Source organism: Culex quinquefasciatus, chromosome 2 (assembly GCF_015732765.1).
Source record: "Culex quinquefasciatus strain JHB chromosome 2, VPISU_Cqui_1.0_pri_paternal, whole genome shotgun sequence".
NCBI lineage: Eukaryota > Metazoa > Arthropoda > Insecta > Diptera > Culicidae > Culex > Culex quinquefasciatus.
The window spans coordinates 179,982,893-180,006,028 of record NC_051862.1 but is presented as its reverse complement, the minus strand read 5'-3'; the positions used below and the strand labels follow the sequence as shown (position 1 = coordinate 180,006,028).

General features: G+C 33.4%; 1 protein-coding gene across 1 annotated transcript in view; it reads left to right on the top strand.

Moving 5' to 3' along the window:
* The window catches only part of LOC6043178, a 57,530-nt gene extending 55,563 nt beyond the window's left edge, over positions 1–1,967 (top strand). The window contains exon 9 of the mRNA XM_038256321.1: positions 1,344–1,967. Coding sequence (XP_038112249.1) covers positions 1,344–1,453 — 110 coding nt within the window. The 3' untranslated portion in view covers positions 1,454–1,967. The remainder of the gene's footprint in view (positions 1–1,343) is intronic.
* The last annotated feature ends 21,169 nt before the right edge of the window (positions 1,968–23,136 follow it).

Here is a 23,136-nt window from a genome sequence, read left to right as displayed (position 1 = left end):
CAGTCACTGTGTTTTTTTACAAAATTCATCCAAAAAATGTGTAATAGGGTGGTCCGAATTCGGTATTTTCGGGGCTACCTCCTGAAATTGAATGTTGCCTCAGTATTAGGCTAAATTCCAAACATGAGCTCATTCTGACCATGGATATAATCTGAGAAATGGTTAGAATTGGATATTTATGGCGCTCTCTACAGGTAAAAAAGAAAAACAGTTGCTTTTCTTCATACATGATGATTTTTCCCATACAAACTTTAAGCGATTAGAGGGAAGGGTTTCCCTTGGTCAGGATGAGCTCAAATTCGGAATTTAGCTTTGTGATGGGCCAACCCAGATTTGGACCACCCTAGTGTGTTAATTTAATTGATTACGTCAAATTGACTATTTGTAGGATTACTCTTAATATTTTAATGAATTTTTTTTTACAAGTTATTGTTTTGTTAACCAAGTTCATTAACTTTTAATGAAAATTATATAAATTTGAAGCTAAATTAATTAAAAGTTCCTAGTTTGATTAAAATACATTGTAAATTGATTTATGCATTCAAATATAAATTTTTATTGCTACCAAAACCAATTTTGCAGCATTATTCAGAAGTTTTCTAAATTGAATTAGAAATTTTTTCTACTGAAAATGCCTGTCAATATAAAGGTATTTTTGATTTCGTTATAGGGGCCATCCATCCTCTTAACTTACTTATGAAACTTTTCAAAATTGATTGAAAACTTTTTTTAAACCTACTCCGAATTGTTCTTTACCAAGCTCAGTATTGTTCCATACCATTTCGTTTGTAATTAATTTGTATTTTCGGTTTACGGTACTTTAAAAAAAGATTTTTTTGTCTATATGGCCCTCAAAAAAGTTGGAACGGTAATTTTAACTCGCTTGTTCGCGGGCATAACTTAGCCAATCAGGACGATTCTTTTTTCAAGTGTTTTGTTAGGATGTCTAGATGATCCTAGAACTTTGCAGAACTCAATTTGATCAAATCTGTATTTTTTGCAATCAAAAACATCGTTCCAACTTTTTTTCGCGTGTAAAAAACAATCGCCAAAAAATCCGCAGCGGCAGACGCTTTAAAAAAGTTGGAACGATGTTTTCGGTCACAAAAATTACAGATTTGATCAAATCGAGTTATGCAAAATGTTAAGATCATCTAGACATTCTTACAAATCACTGGAAACAAAAATCGTTCCGTTTGGTTGAGTTATCGCCAAGAACCAGCGAGTTGAAGTTACCGTTCCAACTTTTTTGGGAGGCTTGGGCGTCCGTGTAAGTTGAACATGCTTTGGGCGTTCCAGTATTAAGTTAAGAGAGCTGCTAATCTCCCCCGTCTCATTTTTAGGTATCGTGTCAGCGGGCTACTCCTGCGCCACCCGGGGCCAACCCGGCATCTATCATCGTGTCGCCAACACCGTGGACTGGATCTCACACATTGTGCAAACGGCACCCTAAACCACAACAACAACCCCAAACGCGCGCTCGAGAGTCCAGTCCAGCCCCGGTGTTCAGTCAGTCAGTCAGCCACAACCATTTCATCATTTGCTGGGGCCAACAAAAAAAAGTGCGACAGGAAGCTGCAAGTTATTGTTCGAGAAAGTTATTACAACAAAAACCAGAATCTTGCTTGAAGTCGAAGGAGAGAATGAGAATGACAGCAAAATATTTATGTATTTATTATGCTTCTATGTTCGAGGAATTGTGCAACAAAGAAACGTTTACAAAAATGGTGCGCAGCAGCTGCGTTTTAACGAAATTCGACGTATTTATGCTTCTGTATTTGTTTTTTTTTTCTGTAATTATCAAAAAAATGTCAACTTTCGCAAAACCTTCACTGATGACGATGTAATTAGGGACGAAACCGAATGCTTCCGGAAGACTAGCTCTTATCTCATATGATGTACTTAGAGAAGAAAGGAATAAAAAAAACTTAATTGTGATATATGTACTGAGGAAAACCCACAAAAAAGCTACAATGATTAATTATGCCGGTGATGGATGTAGAAAAAAAAGTGTATAAATCACCCACCAAGAAAGGATAGTAAAAAGGAAGAAGTGAAGAAAGATGACACTAATAACATGTTTCTGTGAAACTGTTCAATTAGTTAGAAAACCTGTACGTAAAACTAAACAAGTAAACAAAACAAACCAAGCTACAAACGAAGACGACATATCAAGCGCACAGTTTTCTGGAGGCGAATCCGAGCAGAAATCTCCGCCAGGAGCGCCTCCGGCCAGAACTAGTTAGAATCAACCAACCAACTAAGCAAGACCCAGAATAAAAAGTTATTTTATGTAAATACAACCCCGCTGTCTCAATCTGTCCCCATCACCCCAGCACAACTCCCAAAACAGACAGAGAACAAAAAAGCCCCCCACATTTCCCCCCATTCCACATGGTAGGTTAGAGCAAACTTAGGTGACTCGTTAGTTTATGTTTTAGAAAGAAAAAAAAATGCGGTGAGAACCTCAACAAAAAGACATCGAAGCAAATCGAAACAAACTATGAATTAGTAGGAGGAAACCGATTGTTACCAACCCCGTTGAAATTAGCAAACAAATGTATTTTTTGTAATTAAACAATAAAAGAAAAGTCAAAAAGGCCTAGAGTTCCCAAAAAAAAATAAATAAAACAAACTATAGGTTGAGTATGAGCGCATCACTCCCTAGTGCTTTTAAAAGAAAAAAAAGAAACAAAACTATGTTAACGTTAGGGTATCGCAGCGAGCAAAGGGTGAAAACTCGGCTGCGATGATGTAGAGAAACGCTCGACGAAGCTGTTCGATGAAGTAATAAACAAAAAGTGCCTGGATCTATGCTACGAATAAGCGTTGTGTGTGTTTCATTTTCTGCGATGTTCCTTTTCTTCGGGGTGGAAGTTTTTGAGGGGGAGCTTTTTGGGTGGAATAAAAATATGTTGAAATGTAAGCTTTCAGCACTACATAATACATTTTCACAATGGGATGACTTGTTTTTTATTCGTCTTGATTTTAAAAGGCTTCAACATTTTATTTGAGTATCAAATTTGCTTTATCTCTTACCTAAAGGTGAAACTTAGGACATTTTGATCGTAGCAAATATTTTCAAAAGTTTATGTCCCTTGACTCAGAGAAATCACCCTTTTCCCACTTAGAATTAAATATTTGCTTTGGAGTACTGAAATTGCATTTTTCTCTTAAATTTTCGTGGTAAAATTTACTCGAAGAGCATTTAGAAAAAAGCTTTTGACATCATAATCCACCGTTTATGAAGAGATGGATTGGAATTTTTACAAAAAAAAATCCAAATATATTTTAAACGAGCCCAAACACGGCAATTATGACTATCAACGCAGGAAATTGACTTTCAAATTGTTTCCAGTAGATTTAGTTTTATTTCCATAAAATTATAAAGTTTGTTTCCAAACAAAACTAATAATATGGAAAAGAGGCCAGCTTTTTTTACAATTAAAGTTTTATGAAGTTTTAGTAAACTTCGAGTTTTATGAAAATTCTGGATTCTGATCATTAGCATAAAAAAAATTAACTGTCCAAACTGCTTATCCACCCTTTGCTTGTGCTGGTCCAGATTTCAATTACATATGTTTATCAATTCGATCCCAGACGGTCCCGGTGGCATTTTTTGCGACGAGATTTGTCTGATCACGCCTTCCGTCGGAAGGGAAGTAAATGTTGGTCCCGGAATAACCTAAAAAAGGTTAGGTCGTTAGGCTCAGTCCAGGTGTAGGAGAAGTCTCCCTTTGTCCTGTCCTCGGTGGAGTCGCTGGTAGGCAGTTGAACTAACAATCCAAAGGTTGTCAGTTCGAATCCCGGGGTGGATGGAAGCTACGGTGTAAAAAAAAATGGTTTGCAATTGCCTCAACAATCAAGCCTTCGGACACCTAGTTTCGAGTAGGAATCTCGCAATCGAGAACGCCAAGGCAATGCTGTAGAGCGAATAATTTGAATTTGATTTGATGTTTATCAATTGTCAAATTTTAAATCTACGTTTAGACAGTTTTTACCGTGAGTTTCCATATAAAAATAAAGTTTGAAGTTAATAGTAACACTGTGTGTAAAAAGACATTTCATGTAATATTACACCCAGAAATATGTAATCCATTATTATGAAAAACCTACTTGATCGAAATGTCAAGCTCATATAGGCGTTTATCTATTTCATTCTTCAACAGTCTGATGGCCGTGCAGGTTCTTGCGTCAATACTCTCAGTTAGTGCTGGGTTTAAATCCCGTCCGTTACAACTATTGGTGTGTGTAAAAAATATCTGTACATATGTAGGGTGCCCGAGCAGACGGTAATAACTTGGGAATAACATTTTTTGATATTGGAAAATACTAGGCCAATAACATTTTATGTTATTTATAACAAAATTTGTTATTCGCCGTTATGATTTTTTTGTTATTGGATTGTTATTGTAATAACAGACTAATAACATTTTAAGTTATTCTTCGAACAAATCTTTGTTATTATTTTTTGTTATTTTAACAACTAATCCGATCATTTCAATAACAGTTTGAGTTATTCTTCCATAACAAAAAATGTTAGATTTTTTACACTTAATTATATCTAAACTAAGTGGTTTTTCAAGCTGAAAACATCCAGTTGTCACGGGAATCATTTTACCAAATCCTCAAATTTCGAGTGAATTTCACGGACCTAACATAAACTAAAATATTACAGAAAATACCTGATTTTTAAGCTTATTTAAATCATTAAATCTTGAATAAGTTTTGCTTGAATCATTTAAAATGCAAGCTTTAAGATAAAATGGTAATCATTTTTTTATTACAAGAAGTTTACTTGGCGCATTAAATACTAACATTATTTTTCAATAATCTGAGTATTCACAAAAAAAATAACGGCTAAAAAAACTCTTTGCCAAACTGAACATGGAAATTTAACAAATATTAAAAATAATTATGCATCGGCTAAATCGCGCAAAAAGTGATTTTTAATGCAATAAAATTTATTCGTTTTCCCATGAGCAATTCTCTACGAAATCGGTCTTTTTTCTTCAATTTTAATATTTGTATTTTTTAATCCGACTGAAACTTTTTTGGTGCCTTCGGTATGCCCAAAGAAGCCATTTTGCATCATTAGTTTGTCCATATAATTTTCAATACAAATTTGGTAGCTGTCCATACAAAAATGATGTTTGAAAATTCAAAAATCTGTATCTTTTGAAGGATTTTTTTTATCGATTTGGTGTCTTCGGCAAAGTTGTAGGTATGGATACGAACTACACTGGAAAAAAATAATACACGGTAAAAAAAAATTGGTGATTTTATTATTCAACTTTTTATCAATAAAACTTGATTTGCAAAAAAACACTATTTTTATTTTTTTTTATTTTTTGATATGTCTTAGAGGACATAAATTGCCAACTTTTCAGAAATTTCCAGGTTGTGCAAAAAATCTTTGACCGAGTTATGAATTTTTTAATCAATACTGATTTTTTCAAAAAATCGAAATTTTGGTCGCAAAAATTTTTCAACTCCATTTTTCGATGTAAAATTGAATTTGCAATCAAAAAGTACTGTAGTGAAATTTTGATAAAGTGCACCGTTTTTAAGTTATAGCCATTTTTTGTAACTTTTTTCAAAATAGTCGCAGTTTTTCATTTTTTTAAATTAGTGCACATGTATGCCCACTTTTGAAAAAAATATTTTTGAAAAGCTGAGAAAATTCTCTATATTTTGCTTCATCGGACTTTGTTGATACGACCCATAGTTGCTGAGATATTGCCATGCAAAGGTTTAAAAACAGGAAAATTGATGTTTTCTAAGTCTCACCCAAACAGCCCACAATTTTTCAATGTCGATATCTTAGCAACTAGTGGTCCGATTTTCAATGTTAAAATATAAAACATTTGTGAAATTTTCCGATCTTCTCAAAAAAAAATATTTTCAAAATTTTCAAATCAAGACCAACATTTTAAAAGGGCGTAATATTCAAAGTTTGGCCTTTTTGAAATGTTGGTCTTGATTTGAAAATTTTGAAAATATTGTTTTCGAAAAGATCGGAAAATTTCACAAATGTTTCATATTTTAACATTGAAAATCGGACCATTAGTTGCTGAGATATCGACATTGAAAAATGGTGGGCTGTTTGGGTGAGACTTAGAAAACATCAATTTTCCTGTTTTTAAACCTTTGCATGGCAATATCTCAGCAACTATGGGTCGTATCAACAAAGTCCGATGAAGCAAAATATAGAGAATTTTCTCAGCTTTTCAATAATATATTTTTCAAAAGTGGGCAAACATGTGCACTAATTTTAAAAAATGAAAAACTGCGACTGTTTTGAAAAAAGTTACATAAAAATGGCTATAACTTGAAAACGGTGCACTTCATCAAAATTTCACTAAAGTATTTTTTGATTGCAAATTCAATTTTACATCGAAAAATGGAGTTGAAAAATTTTTGCGACCAAAATTTCAATTTTTTGGAAAAATCAGTATTGATTAAAAAATTTATAACTCGGTCAATGATTTTTTGCACAACCTGGAAATTTCTGAAAAGTTGGCATTTATGTCCTAAAACATATCAAAAATAAAAAATTAAAAATAGTGTTTTTTTGCAAATCAAGTTTTAGTGTTAAAGTTAAATAAAAATCTCCAATTTTTTTACCGTGTTATTTTTTTTCCAGTGTAGTCCGTATCCATACCTACAACTTTGCCGAAGACACCAAATCGATCAAAAATTCCTTCAAAAGATACAGATTTTGAATTTTCATACATCATTTTGTATGGACAGCTGCCAAATTTGTATGGAAAATTATATGGACAAACTAATGATGCAAAATGGCTTCTTTGGGCATACCGAAGGCACCAAAAAAGTTTCAGTCGGAATAAAAAATACAAAAAAAATCGAATGACCGAAATCCTAGAGAACTGCTCCCATTTCAAAGAATTTTGAAAACATATTGATGTTGTTGCAAATAAAAATAACTGAAAATCTTATTTCAAACCATTTTATTTAACAATTTCAAGCAAAAAGTATCCAATAGTGCTCTATACATTTTGACAGCTACAACATCAATAAAGTCTTAAAAAACAAAAGGTTAACATTTTATTAAAAACGGATTAATACACGAAATACAATATTAAAAATCGATTGTTCTCATTTTTTTGTGAAAATTTACATTTGTAGCATATATTTTGTTTCAGGGAGAGAAAAATCATTAAATAAAATTTGCATTAGCCTAACCGCAATCCTACTAATCTCATTTTATGATCATTCGATGTCTCCGGAGCTTAAAAATATATTTTTTTTTATTGGAATCATTTTGCTCGCTTCAAGTAGGTATCCATAGCATTAAATTTTGATTAAATGTTACAATTCTATTTAAATTGTTGTGTTCCTCTCAAATCTTACAGTTCAAATCAAGAGTTCAAAAAGTAAAGCTCTCTTTTTCTTCTCAAAACTAATCATACTTAGGCCACTGCAAATATTTTTTTTCCAAAAAAAAACATAAAAATTTCCATGAAAATTGAAGTCTAATCAACTGAAAACAATCTAAAATGCATTTTTCTGCTTGTTTGAGCTTGATTTGAATTTTTATGAAATTAGGCTGGTACAAATATTTTTAAAAGTTTTTGTCACCCCCCCCCCCCCCTTCAAAATTGGCCCGAAAAATCAGGGGGCAAAAATATTTTTACAATAAACTTCAAAATTTCAATGAAAATTCAAGTGCAACCAACTGAAATCAAATTAAAATACATTCTCCTGCGTTTAAAATCATTTTTAGCATGTTTGGGTTCATTAAAAAATCTTAAGATTTTTTGAAAATTTTCGATGCAAAATCTTTTTTTTCGATACAATTTTTGTTTTTGTCAGATCTTAGATTTTTTGAAAACTAATGATTGCAAAACAACTGAACTAGTGTAAAATGCATTTTAAAACACTTTTTTCATTTAAATGTGAAGACTATGGCTTGTTATTTAAATTTTTATATTTTTTTATTTTTTTGCCCCCCCCCTTGATCTCGGCCAGGGCCGAGGGACAAAAACTTTTTTAAATATTTGCATCGGCCTTACAGCACCGAAAAAAAATTGTCGCAAAAAATAAAATTTTCCTCAGTACTTCAAATTATGGCAACTAATGATGGCAAAACTACTGGACAGGTGTATAATGCATTTAAAAACATTTTTTTATATTAAAATGATGAAACCTTGGCTCGTAATTTCAATTTTTATACTTTTTTATTTATTTTTATTATTTTATTGTATTTTATTTATTTTTACAAAGTTGCCAAAATATGAGATGAAAAAATCTGGTCTTTTATTAAGGCGTCATCCATAAAGTACGTACGCTCTTAGGGAGGAGGGGGGGGGGTTACCGTAGGTGTGACAAGATGTGACGAAGGGGGAAGGGGGGGTTTGCGAGACTGTGACGTCACGCTAAGTTTTTTTTATGATTGCATAATATTAATTCGAAATGTACACATTTTTTCTAAATTAGTTTGCTTCTTATTATTTAGAAGCTTCACATTTTAATTTATTATAAAGTCACATTTTATTTTATTCAGCTGGTACTTCAATATTTTGCAAATTCTTGCTCGATAAAAATAAATTGGCCGAATTTTGCGTGGCATACTTTATGGATGACGCCTAACATGGTCGTTAAAAACATGATAATAAATACATCAGTTTGTTTCATTTGACTGAATTTTTAATAATATTTTCTAGAATTATTTTCTGTTTTTCTACTTAAAAGTAATTTTTTCAAGAGGAATGTTAAGATCACAAAAACTTACCAGCAATTTCAGAAACGGTGAATTTACGGGTAAAAGCTTCGAAAACTGTTGTAAATGATCAAAACCATTTTTTTTATCTATTTCGTTTGTTCATGATAAATCCAAACACATTTTTTTTTTGTCTGCTCTTCAACTTTGAAGAACATTGTTACACTTTTAAAAGTCACCTTGAAAAGTAAAAAAAAAGTCAATTTGAAATGAAATTTTTAGTTTAAATGATAAATCAATCACTCTGAGTTACACAATTTCCCACAGAGTGCCAGGTCTCTTAGTTTTTTTGAAATGGCAGCGATTTGAAAACAATTTAATAGCTTTTTAACTAAATTGAAAGTTGCCGTACTGCCCACCGTCACGCGATATCCAAAAATGGATCTCAAATTTGTAATCAAGGCCCCTTAGAGCAATGTTTCTTGGAAATCGAAAAAGGGGTCTGGGCGATTGCTGTATGAGCTGGCGGAGAAAATGTCCCATATAAAAGTTGTACTTACACGAGTTTGACGATTTTAATGATTATCATGGTTTTTTTTGGGATTTGTCTGTTTGAACTCAGTCATGCTTTATCCTCAAACTCTTTTACAAATTTATAAATATTTAACATGAGATAATTCCCGATATTCCAAATCAATTTCGTATCATTTCAAGCGAATCAATCGGTAAAGTAATCAGAAATCCGCAGAAAAAAAACCCTGCTCTTCCCCGCTCATAAAGTTAATTTCACATCACATTGGTTTCAATTAGCTTCAAATTTGCAAACCCCTTCACGCCGCCGTCCGGAAACCGCATAAGCTGACATAACCTGCACCGGACTGATTCGCCCCAAGGCAATAAACCTACCCCCCCCCCCCGAGCAAACCTCCGATTACAAAGCTCCGTTGAACTCCGAACCTAAGCCCCTCGACGACGCTTGGTTATGGCTCTGGCTCGATTGCTGGTTGGCGCTAATTTGCTCAAAAGCAAATGTGCAACAATCACAACTTCAACTGGTCCACCCGATCTGCGATGCATCGGAGCCTCAATTACATCATCTTCATTTCCATCTCAACTCCAACATCATCATCAACCACCTTCATCATCATCATCATCATTTATCTGGCGGGGCGAAGATTACCGCCACCATAATCTGACCCGGCAGTTCCGGTTCCGTCATCGCGGTCCGAAATTACCCCGCCCGAAATCGGCTTGAAAAAAAAATGGTGGACAGACGGACATGGAGATGAGATGTGCAAAATATCTCCGCGAGTAGATCTTTATGCCAGTTCGAAAATTATGACGAACGTCACTCGCGGTTTGACGGGTTCAACACGCACTTCAGGAGGCGAGCCTTGAACGACCTCCGTGAGGTCGTAGCTCGTGGGAGCCTCGAGGTACTTTGAAGCGGTTTGCCCGGGATTGAAGTTTAAGTTTGTACGAGTGGAAAAGAGAGCAGAATTTTTATGTATACTTTCCAGTCGGAAATAATGACCAGTGAAATGAGTGCAAAAGGGGTGGTTGGGGTAAAATGGACTCTCAAGAATAATAAAATTCATGTTTAGTTGTGAGTTACAGTTACAGTTTTTTTTTTTTTTGAAAATGTCTGAAAAAACGAGAAGCGATAACAAATCCAGAGTTTGTCCCAGATTCCGGTGTTTGATGAAAAATATTTTAAGATGACATTTTTATCAAATTTAGAATCCTAAATATACGTAAATATAATACCAAGTTTTTAAAAACACATAAAACGAACTAGAAAATATTTAAAGCGGCAGGCATTTTGTGGATCTGTGAACAAAATTTTCATCAATTTTCCCTAATAAGCCAAATTAATGCTGATATATGCCGAATCAAAATTTTTATGCTTTAAAATTCGTATCAATTACTATGTATTCAACTGTTTATCTATTTCTACAACCAAATCTGAATTTCCTGACCATTTTCTGATTTTTTTTCGATTTCGGAAATTCCCTGGACAAATTGTAAAAAAATCCGGGATTCGGGAATTCCCGTTTTTTAAAAATCCCGGAATTTTGTCCCGGGAATTCCCGAGATGGACGCCCCAATTTTTAATGCCTTTTATAATGTTTTTGTAAAGGCAAATTTTGAAAATATCCGGGAAGATTAAAAAATATCACATACGAGTAAATCTCTAGAATTTCGCAAATTGTATGTTTTTTAATTTATTTATTTTTATTAGGACGCCCATGTATTTTTTAAGGCAAAAGATGTCAGTTTATGCAGACGAGGCTCCATACAATTTTAATTAAAAAATCCGTATTCTGCGATTATTTTGATCGATTTGGTGTCTTTGGCAAAATTGTAGGTTATGATCATAAAATTAAAAAATAATAATTACACGGTAAATTTTTTTTTCTTCATTTTATCACATAGAGTTGAAATCCCACCAAATGTATGTTATTAATTTTCCAAATGTTTTGATATATTTTAAAGGACTAAAAAAGTGTGAAAAAATGGTGCTGGAGACATTATAACAAGAAAAATTGTGATTTTTTAATTTTAAACATTATGATTGGTTGCAAAATTTGCGATCAAAAATGTCTTTAAACATTTTTTGATTTTTTCGAATAAAATTCAGTTTAGAGCATTAAAAAAACTGTATGAATCATGTAACAAATAGTTGCCCTTTTTTGTCAATTCGCGATATTTAGGAAACCAATCGTACGATTTTCATTTTTTTTAAAAGAATCTTTTGTGAAATTTTCTTTTTATTTTTATTGAAATATTATCTAAATTTAAAAGCCTCGAAAAGCATTGGAAAATGTCCAAAGTCCAAAAATAACTCTTGATTATAAAAATTTCAAAATATTTTTTACAGAAAAGATCTGTGGAACAGTATCCAAACCAATAAATTATGGCACTTGAAAAAAATGGAAAAATTAACATTTTAAATTGTCTTATAATAAGTTTTGTTGTTTCAATAAGGTCAATGCAAATTTTATTTCAAATTTGTGTGTCCCTTTCCCCCTAATCAATTCCCAAAAATTAAAAAAAACGGCAAAATAAAATACATTTACAAAATAGTAGTTTATGCAACAAGTTGCAAAAAGAGGACTTTTTCAGCACGAGTCGTACATTTATCCAACGAGGTTCACCGAGTTGGATAAATACGAAGAGTGCTGAAAAAATCAAGTTTTGCAACGAGTTCCATACAACATTTTTTGCAATTCCGAAAAACACCCATTGAGTGAAATTTTAAGTCAAATTTTCATGTATTTTGTCAATAAATCGTTTAAATCAAAAAAAATGTTGAAAAGTGTTACTTCTCGAAACGAGTGCTGAAAAGTTCAACCCTTCAGCACCCATTTCAGTGCTGAAAAGTAGAACTTTTCAGCATTTATTTTGAAAAGTGTTGCTATTCGATTCTTTTATTTTTGGTACAGAAAAGTAGGCTATTTCGTCGTTCAAGAATGACAGGAAAAGTAAGTAGTTTCACGACGGAATTGCAAAAAAATATTTTTTTCTTGAAAAACTAGTGCAATCGGTTATATTTAAAATAAAATACATTGGTTAAAGATTGTTTTTGGATTTTTAATCAAATAGATTACTTTTAAGCTTTGACGAGTTTAAAAGTTTGAGTTAAAGTTTTAATGGACTACCCGGATAAAAATTACCATTTGATTACCATATTGGATCATACAATGACACTTTGAGAAATGGTAACTATTTGTGAAATCGTTTTTTCAATTTCCCAAAATTAAAATTTAACTATATTAAACTATTTGTGAACTGTTTGATTTAAGGTTACTTTTTGCCAAATAGTACTTAAACCATTTATTTACCATACAACAAACAGTTTTTGACGAAAATAGTACTGAGTTTTTAAGGTTACCATTGCTAACCACCCTTATGCCAGATGGTTAAATCATTTGTGAGATAGTAAAAATTCATGCCAACCATATAAATACCATTTTTAAAATAGTAGTCAAACATTTTTGGAAATGGTAGTAACAATATAGTTTAAAGTTCAATTACCATATGAAAAAAAGTTTTTATATGGTACTTTTTTATGCGGGTAACTAAAAGTTTTCAAGATAAGGTTGTTTATTTTTTGTTTTGAATTTGATTTATTGTAAATTATTAATCCATTGATATTACAATAAGACAGAAAAAAAAATCTCAAGTTAGCCTGGAAAATGGCTTTTAGAATAATCAATAAAAATTCTATAATGAGCATATTTTTTCCCAGCTTTTATTTATTTTGAATGTCTTTTGACATTCAAAAACTATTTAAGTTATTTTCTGTGAGTTTTTTAAACAATGTCTATTTGCTGTTTAAAAAATCAATTATTATATTTTTGAAACAATTATTATTATTTTTTTATGAAGATTTGCAAAATAACAAGTTAAAAATTAATTTTAATATGCTAGTGAAATTAAAACTTTGTTCTGCAAAAGATGTTGAACAAAATCTTAAAAAAAAAATTAGGAAAAAAACATGTGCCGTTTTTTTGAGGAACCTTTACCAGAAATTTCGAAAAAATATGTTTCTACCTCCATTGAAACTTTGAAAAAAAAATTAAAAAAAAAGTTGTGTTTTACCAATTATTATGTTAGTTAACATAATTATTTGCTTTATTCCAATTTTTCCTCAAACATTTAAGGTAAAATTGCCTTAAAGTATGTACTGATTAATTTGCTGCACGCAATTCAGAAACTATTTGTTTATTTTGACCTGTTCTGCGTCCTTTCTTTTCATTTTGTGTAAGAATCTTCAAGACAATTATAAGTGCTGAAATGTTAGATAATTTGTAATTTAACGGTACACATCAACCATAGCTTTTGCACCCAGATTTCTGTTACAGACATTTTAGTATCTTCAAAACTACGGGAACTATCAATATATTTTTTTATTCATCCCCTAAATTACTGTCTTAATAGATATTTACAACAAAGTTTGACTATTTTTACAATCAGATTCTTGCAGGATTGGGTAAGTTTGACAATTGTGGAATAAGAAGAAAACAACTTCCTTGGTTGCTGTGCACCCTTAAAAAATACAAGATTTGGCTCCTTTAAGTTGTTGTTTGCAATAAAGTTTAAAATCGAAAAAAAATGAATAATTTTGAATGAAAAACAAGTTTTTTTTTTCTTCCGTGGAGCATTTTTTGGTAAGTAAGTCAAGAACCATTGTCCAAGCTATTTTCACTTCAAACAAATTTATTTGGAAAAGTTGTGCATTTTTTTAAACAATGAATTTTTGGAAAGCTTTGACAATATGTAATGCCTCATAATACATTCTTATATGTTATTTTGATAAAAAAAAGCAAAAATAATTTTCAAGTTAATCAGAACACATGAATATTAATCAAAAATGACCACCTCACCCCAACTTGCCCCACACAACAAACGGAACCAAAACAGCTGAACTCTGTGAGGAGGTGAACGAAACTGTCGAGTTCAAAGTGGCAGCCTCGGCAGAGAAAGAGGTTTCCCCCCATTTCTTGCGGGTCGAACTCAACCAGCACTGTTCAAGAAGCAATAAAACTCTCGGACTATCTCCTCTTCCCGGGTTCGTGCGTGCGTGGTCCACACACCGGGCAAGGTCGATGTCTGGCACGACCCAAGGTTGTAATCAAAAGGCGTTCGTTTCGTTTTCTGTGTTTTTTTTTCGGGGTTAAGCTTTGGCGATGGGAAAGTGGCCGGGCTCGAAGTTTACTGACCTTTTGGGACTGAATTGAGAAGAGGGTTTTTACGGGAATTTGAAGAAGTCATTGCTGATTGTGGATTCTCACTAAAATTATCAAACTTCTTTCAACAACATTGTCGTTCAATCAGTTATACAATGTCATTGACAGAGAAGTCTGTCCATAACCCATAGACCGTAACGTCATGTAGCAAGTGGAGTGTAAATCATCATAATTACGACTTAATCCTTGCTCCAGCACCCATTAAGGCGCGGAGATCCCCGCCGCGAAGGGAAAAGTCCACAGTCGTAAAAGGAAATTATGATTTGCTGAGAAAATGAAAAGTTGCACGAACGTGCAGGTGCAGCTTTCTTTCTGCCAAGGATGATGATGACTATTTTCCTCCCTCTAGATCAAACTCCCCGCAGGGTGCCTATCCTATCAAAAGCCGTCAATTTGTGAAGACTTTTCCCTTTGGACGTGACTTGTTATTAAGCTAAAAGCCTTCAGTGCCTTCCGAACGAACGGCTTTATCTTGAGCGCAGCCTTAAATGACAGCTTAGCTTACTCACTGTCATTATCGAGACGGGGATAAAACTCGTCATTATTTGCCGCAGAAAGATTGAGAAAATCAATCGAAACTGCTTTAAAGTAGGGCACTTTCTTCACATACCCTAGAATCACAGCTTTTTCTAGGAAATCATAAAATTACGTTAGTTCCCAGACCAATTCACAAATCAACCAAGCAATTATAATTCCAAAAGGCATTCCCAATTTCGGCCTGCCTTCACAAGTCTGCCCATTTTTAAGCTTTCCAGACATGTTCCAAACGCTTTTTGATGGACCACGCTGCCTCACACATTTCAATTAGCTTTCCAACCTTTGCGTCTGTCCGACGCCGCCCCCATGCGCAATTCTTGCCCAAATTGGAATAATTGAGTTTGCAGCACGCCCCCTTGCCGAATAAACTCGAAAAAATGAATACATTCATTTTTAATTAAAAATTCTGCCTACAAGCCAAACCGGTAGAAGTTTGGAGGAAAATCCGAGGCCCACATTAAAGCAGCAGCATCAGGTTATGATCGTGAGAACAGCTGAGATGGAGTCGTGAAATGTGGAAATGTTTTTCTTTCGGCTCGTTTCTGGGCTAACGTTATCAAAACAATGCGCTCTGCAATGCTTGATGAAGAGCTTTGGAAATGTTTATGGGCTGCCAATGGTTAAATAACTGCTTTTTCTGCGCCGGTTTGCACTTTGTTATGCAAAGTTGTGGTTTCGAAATTTGGGTTTTTGCTCAGTTTTGGAAAATAACAATTTAACAATTTAACAATTTAACAATTTAACAATTTAACAATTTAACAATTTAACAATTTAACAATTTAACAATTTAACAATTTAACAATTTAACAATTTAACAATTTAACAATTTAACAATTTAACAATTTAACAATTTAACAATTTAACAATTTAACAATTTAACAATTTTACAATTTAACAATTTAACAATTTAACAATTTAACAATTTAACAATTTAACAATTTAACAATTTTACAATTTAACAATTTAACAATTTAACAATTTAACAATTTAACAATTTAACAATTTAACAATTTAACAATTTAACAATTTAACAATTTAACATTTAACAATTTAACAGTTTAACAATTTAACAGTTTAACAATTTAACAATTTAACAGTTTAACAGTTTAACAGTTTAACAGTTTAACAATTTAACAATTTAACAATTTAACAATTTAACAATTTAACAATTTAACAATTTAACAATTTAACAATTTAACAATTTAACAGTTTAACAATTTAACAGTTTAACAGTTTAACAGTTTAACAGTTTAACAATTTAACAAATTAACAGTTTAACAGTTTAACAGTTTAACAGTTTAACAGTTTAACAATTTAACAATTTAACAATTTAACAATTTAACAATTTAACAATTTAACAATTTAACAATTGAACAATTTAACAGTTTAACAATTTCACAATTTAACAATTTAACAATTTAACAGTTTAACAATTTAACAGTTTAACAGTTTAACAGTTTAACAATTTAACAATTTAACAATTTAACAAATTTAACAATTTAACAATTTAACAATTTAACAATTTAACAATTTAACAATTTAACAATTTAACAATTTAACAATTTAACAATTTAACAATTTAACAATTTAACAATTTAACAATTTAACAATTTAACAATTTAACAATTTAACAATTTAACAATTTAACAATTTTACAATTTTACAATTTAACAATTTAACAATTTAACAATTTAACAATTTAACAATTTAACAATTTAACAATTTAACAATTTAACAATTTAACAATTTAACAATTTTACAATTTAACAATTTAACAATTTAACAATTTAACAATTTAACAATTTAACAATTTAACAATTTAACAATTTAACAATTTAACAATTTTACAATTTTACAATTTAACAATTTAACAATTTAACAATTTTACAATTTTACAATTTTACAATTTTACAATTTTACAATTTTACAATTTTACAATTTTACAATTTTACAATTTTACAATTTTACAATTTTACAATTTTACAATTTAACAATTTAACAATTTTACAATTTTACAATTTTACAATTTTACAATTTAACATATCAAAAAAGTCATCTAATTGAGTTTCAGTTTTAAACTCCAACTAAAAAAATTCAAGATTAATCTTATAAAATGAATGGAAATCATTATTATTCACAAACATCTATTCATTATCTCGTTTTTTTTTTTTAATTTGGAAATATAATTAGAAACAAGTTGAAACTTAACTAAATTTGATAAAATTGAAAGGAAACCATATCAAGAATGTAAATTTCATGATAAAATACTAAAAATGAAGAGAAAATTACTTCAGAATGTAAACTGAAAATAAAAATACAACACGCTCCCCTATCAAACAACACCACCCTAGTGTGAGCATTTTTCTACTCTCTCTCCCCACCTCATGATTCACACCCCATGGCAGATCAGTTTTGTCAAGTTGTTTACACTCCACGTGATCCAAGGGAAGCCCACATGTTAGGTATGTTGAACACCCTTTTTCCGCATGAAACAAAACGAACGGCTTATCAGCGGAGAGAGAGCGAGCGCGCGTGCATAATTGAACAAAAGAGTGTCTTAGATAAAAGCGAGAGAAAAGAGAGCGGGGGTTGATAAATTGTTTGGTCTTGTTGTTGGGTCTGGGTTTGATAAAGCAAAAAGCTCCAACATATTTCAAACGTGTACAGTTATGTTTTCACAATGCGCCTTAAATCGGCGGCATTTTAAGTCATCATCAGGGTGCTTTTATGTTGTGGATTTTCTTCTCTTCTCTTTCTTACTCTCTGTGTCTCTAACTTTTTTCAATGTGGGAGAGATGATGGAGTGGTCTCCGAAGAAGGTTAAAAATGATGCGTGCTCCTTTTTTTGTGAGTTGTTTTATTTCTGAATACCACGCGTCGAGCTCACATACTGCCACCATTATACGTGTATGACCTGGTCCCGGTAGACATGACAGTTCCCGATTTCAAACGTGATTTTGTCCACTACCACCCAGTAAAGTCCGAAGCCTCGGTTATCCGAATTTTCGATTATCCGAAGGTTTGTACGGGACTTTGGATAATGAACAAAATTCTTTTATCGTGTTTTTTTTCTGCTTAATTCGAATTCTGCGACACCACTTTAGTCAAATTAGAATAGTTGATTGCCTATTAAATTATCTAATGCATGTTCTCAATAATTCAACACCGCCATTTTGACCACCATCTTGGATTTTAAAACTCTAAATCACTTTAGTGTAGTTTACTGGTCATACTCAAGCTCCGAGGTGAAATATGTCCAAGTTCTTGTAATTGTAGACATCATTTTTAAGTGCATCTGTCAAACATAAGTCAACAGTGTTGGAAGATAATTTGTTTTTGTAGATAACAGCAAATTGGATGAAAATAGGACCAAATTCTGAGCCTCCCATATGAAAATAATCCACCTCTTGATATTTTTGATATTTATTGATTTACCTTATTTTTTGTAGAGGTCTTTCATCTGACCAAGAAGCAATTTTTCTTCTTTTGTACTGTAGATACTCAGCAAAAAATGCGATTGTAAAATCACATGCAAAAGCATGCACATCACTTTCGTCATAAAAGACATTTTAAAAAAAAGTTAAGACCGACGGGATTCAAACCTAGCACCAACAGTAAGGACTGGCGCCTTAACCTGCTTGGCCATTAGACCAATGAAGAATGGAAAGAAAAAACGCATATACGAGCTTGAGATTTCGGTCAAGTAGATTTCCCATGCTGATAGGCTACAAATTTCAGGGTGTAATATTACATAAAATTTCACATTTCAAAAAATGTCATTTTTAATGTTCTAAAACAAGCAATCAAATTTGGAAATACAAATTCAAATTTGATTGTTTTTAATATGTTGATATGATTTAGAACATTAAAAATAGCATTTTTGCCTTTCTTACAAAAGAAAAGTTTAAGGTTTGCTTTTGGAAAAACGCTTTTCTCAGAAATCTTAAAAAAATCGTGCACGGCGAGGATTCGTCCCAGGGAAAAAATCCTATTACTAAATTGAAGGTTTAGATGCGCTCTTTCGATTGAATTTTGGCCCGAAATCCGGAACTCAAAGTCTGATTTTTGAGAGCTCTTTTTCTGAAATACATGAGCCCTTTCTGATTTGTGTCTTCCATCACAGGAAAACCACTCGTAAAACCCACAATTTTTATATTTCAGATCTGTAGCCGGTTGGAGACGAACATTTTATTTTTCGATTCACAATTTTTGACCAGCAAATGTGGTCAAAGCCATTTTTAGAGGTATTTTTTGGATTATTTTACAGATAACACTATCAAATTAAAAGAATTCATTTTCAAACAAAAATCCATTCGAAAACATGCGCCATAAACTGCTTGGGCCCAAAATTTGAAGCCTTTCCAAAATGTATTTCCAGAGATATATCCATTTTAGTGTTTTTCGTCTTATTTTTACCCTATTTATTCCTATTATTTTTTTTTGGATTTATACAAAATCATATACTGAATATCAAATTTGAAGTCCCGGCTCGTTCTCGCTCGACAAGTCGTCAAGTCGAAGCTTCAACGCCAGCGCATTTACGCTTGCGCGTTTTACGCTGCGCTTGAAAGTGTTCTTTCTGGCTTCTCATAATAGATCGACAAAGTGCAAAAGCGATACATATTTTTTAAAGTTAATCATAGACTAACAATAAAGACTGAATACCCTTTTTTTCTAATAATATCAATCCAATATGTTTTTCTTAATTAAATTCAAATATCTTGCGACAAATAATGTCCCTCTGAAATTAAAAAAAAAATGGCATTTGAGGTTTAGCCTAAAAAGATTCGAAGCTTTAGGTAAAATTCTCACTGGGTGGTATCATTATGTTTCTGAAAAATTAATTGCACCAATATATTTCTCGGAGTTTCATAATTTTGTAAGAAAGGCTCTATTTCACCTCTGGTGATATTAAATCGGGTTTTTATTTAATCATCTTAACATGTTTGGATTGTTAGAACTTATAACTTTCTTTAAAAAAATAAAAATCAAATATCAATACTATTCCCTGTTCATTCCACTAGCTGAATAACTCCTCATTTCTCCAATCCAATTCTCTCTCTCTTGAACTGCACTCATCTAACTCCATTTCTCCCGCATCGTGTGCCATGACTCCTCTCTTTTCAAGCAGCCACTCCACAGCTGACTCCAACTCGACTCGGCCAGCACTCTCAAGCCAGCCAGTCATCTTCGGCACCTCTTCCAGCTCGGTTCGTCACTTGCGCGGTCGGCCAGGTCGTTCGTTCGCATTTCCCCGGACGACCCGCAGCAATTCGCTGAGGTTTGGTCGCGTGCCAATTCTTCCTCGCGCACTTCCTTCGTCGCGTGATCGTCGCATTTCTCGTGGGTGGTGTAACTGACGTGCCCCGAGACTTCTCAACCCGATCTTTCTTCGTTTAACGACCACTTAAAAGCTTACGGGGCTACCCTTTGGAAGAAATTTCGGGACTACCGCGGCTTCGTGTCGAGCCTATTAATCGGAGAAGGTGGTTTTATCATCGCTTGAGCACGCGTTCGTTCGTGCCGTTTTGAGTTGTTTTTTTTTTCGGGAAACCTGTCATCGGGCCACCCGATTAGTGTCAACTGCGCTCTCTCGTGTGTGTCGTCGGGGAGATCCCGCTATGGAGTGCTTGTAATCCCGCCCGATTCCTGAACGGAGGCAGTTTCTACGAAACAAAGTGGTGTTTGGTGCTCCCGGGGTGGTCACTGTTTGTGTGTGGATTACAGTGTTGGGAAACGTCAAGAGAGAGCTGAAACCAGGGGGCTTGTTGGCCCCGGCCGAAATCCAGTGTGGCGGAGTAATTTCGGTGTCATCCCGCTGGCTACCAGGTGTGTGTGTGCGTGTGAGTACGCGTATGAGTCAGGGTAAGTGTGCTTTTGAGCGCACTTTGGATTGTGATTGGAATTGGGGCAACAGGAAGGGGAGCAATGAGACGGAAAATGAAAAAAAGTGGATTTATTAACAAAATACACGGAGAAAAAAGCGTTCCGAAAATCGTGAACAATGTGCCACGAAATCTGGAACAAGGTGATATTCCACGGTACGAAAACGTACCATGAACAATTTCCATGAACAAAAAGCAAATCGTGAACAGGTGTTCACGAAAAATCGTAACGCCAGCAGCATAACGCTTAGCTTATTATCGAAATCATGAACACTGTTTACGATTTCAGGGAACAACGTGGGAATGTGTTCACGATTTAAAGAACACTTTTTAAATGTGTAAAAAGGATTTGGAGCTAATAAAAAATGTTAAGTTTTCTGGATTGTGTGTTGAAAGTTTTAAGCATATCGAACAACCGTAGTGGGCAAAATGCAAATTTTAACTACACGGAGAAAAAAGCGTTCCGAAAATCATGAACAATGTGCCACGAAATCTGGAACAAGGTGATATTCCACGGTACGAAAACGTACCATGAACAATTTCCATGAACAAAAAGCAAATCATGAACAGGTGTTCACGAAAAATCGTAACGCCAGCAGCATAACGCTTAGCTTGTTATCGAAATCATGAACACTGTTCACGATTTCAGGGAACAACGTGGGAATGTGTTCACGATTTAAAGAACGCTTTTTAAATGTGAAAAAAGAGTTTGGAGCTAATAAAAAATGTTAAGTTTTCTGGATTGTATGTTAAAAGTTTTAAGCATATCGAACAGCCGTAGTGGGCAAAATGCAGTTTTTATCTAATAATTTTGGTAAGAAGCCGTTACTCACTGTGACGGCGGCTTAGGGATTTGCCTTTATTTTTATTTTACAGAATCCCATATTTAAATGGCTGTACAACCTGCACAATAATAAGATTATTATGTTTAAAAACGTAACGTAACGCTTCTTTAAAATCGTGAACTTTAGTTCATGATTTTTATCACTTCTGTTCATGAAAACGTAGTTTTTTGTTCATACAATCGTGCACGAGTTCACGATTACATGAACAAATATTTTACGCAAAAACATGCACATTTGTTCACGATTTTCGGAACGCTTTTTTCTCCGTGTAATAATTTTGGTAAGAAGCCGTTACTCACTTTGACGGCGGCTTAGGGATTTGCCTTTATTTTTATTTTAGAGAACCCCATATTTAAATGGCTGTACAACCTGCACAATAATAAGATTATTATGTTTAAAAACGTAACGTAACGCTTCTTTACAATCGTGAACTTTAGTTCATGATTTTTATCACTTCTGTTCATGAAAACGTAGTTTTATGTTCATACAATCGTGCACGAGTTCACGATTACATGAACAAATATTTTACGCAAAAACATGCACATTTGTTCACGATTTTCGGAACGCTTTTTTCTCCGTGTAGTTTACGTATAAAAAAATAATACATTTTCCATTCCATAATCCTTGATTGAATTTTGTGTTATTGAGCTTAAATATGATCCCAAAAAAAGTGATCAAAAATATGTTACCCAAGATGGAGTCTAATATGGTTTTTTGGTAATTAACAAATAAGCATTCTAATCTAATCTAATCTAATCTAATCTAACCCTAGCGCAGCCAGTCTTTCGAGGGCATCCTGGAGAATGCCTTAGGTTGATTGACGCCTAGCATCTTCTTGTCATTATCAACATTTGCAGTGCGCCATTGCATTAACATGCATTGAAACATCACAAACGTCGAAGCGGCCAGGCCAACTGCGTAAAGTTTACCGCAAAGATGATTCGTTGAATTGGATTGAGTTTGAGCACGAGTGTTCAAACAGCAATACAATTCTGAATCTACAGGGGAGGAAGAAACGTGGGGATCCCCCGCTCACGTTCCTGTTTGTTTGGGCAATTAATCGTTGGGAGCACCATGCTAAGAAGTTTTGGTGCTCCGGGACCCTCGAGGATGGGACATCGAATTTCCGCGAATGCCCTGGACACTATTTGCCGTGGTTATATGGTAATTAACAAATAAGCATTCGAATTTTAATTGTAAAAGATTGCTTAGTTGCCCCAAGAAAAATAATAAGGATTCTACCATCCGCAAAAATCCTTCAGAAAATTAGGTTAGACCGGGGCTAACTTTTGCATCCCCGTTCGACGGAAGGCGGGTTCTCGTCACCGGAACCTTCTGGGATCAAACCCAGGCCGACTGGGTGAAAGGCAACCACGGGTCCTGGCCGGATAATCGAATCTAGGGTGTATTTCTGATGGTGAGGGTCTAATTGA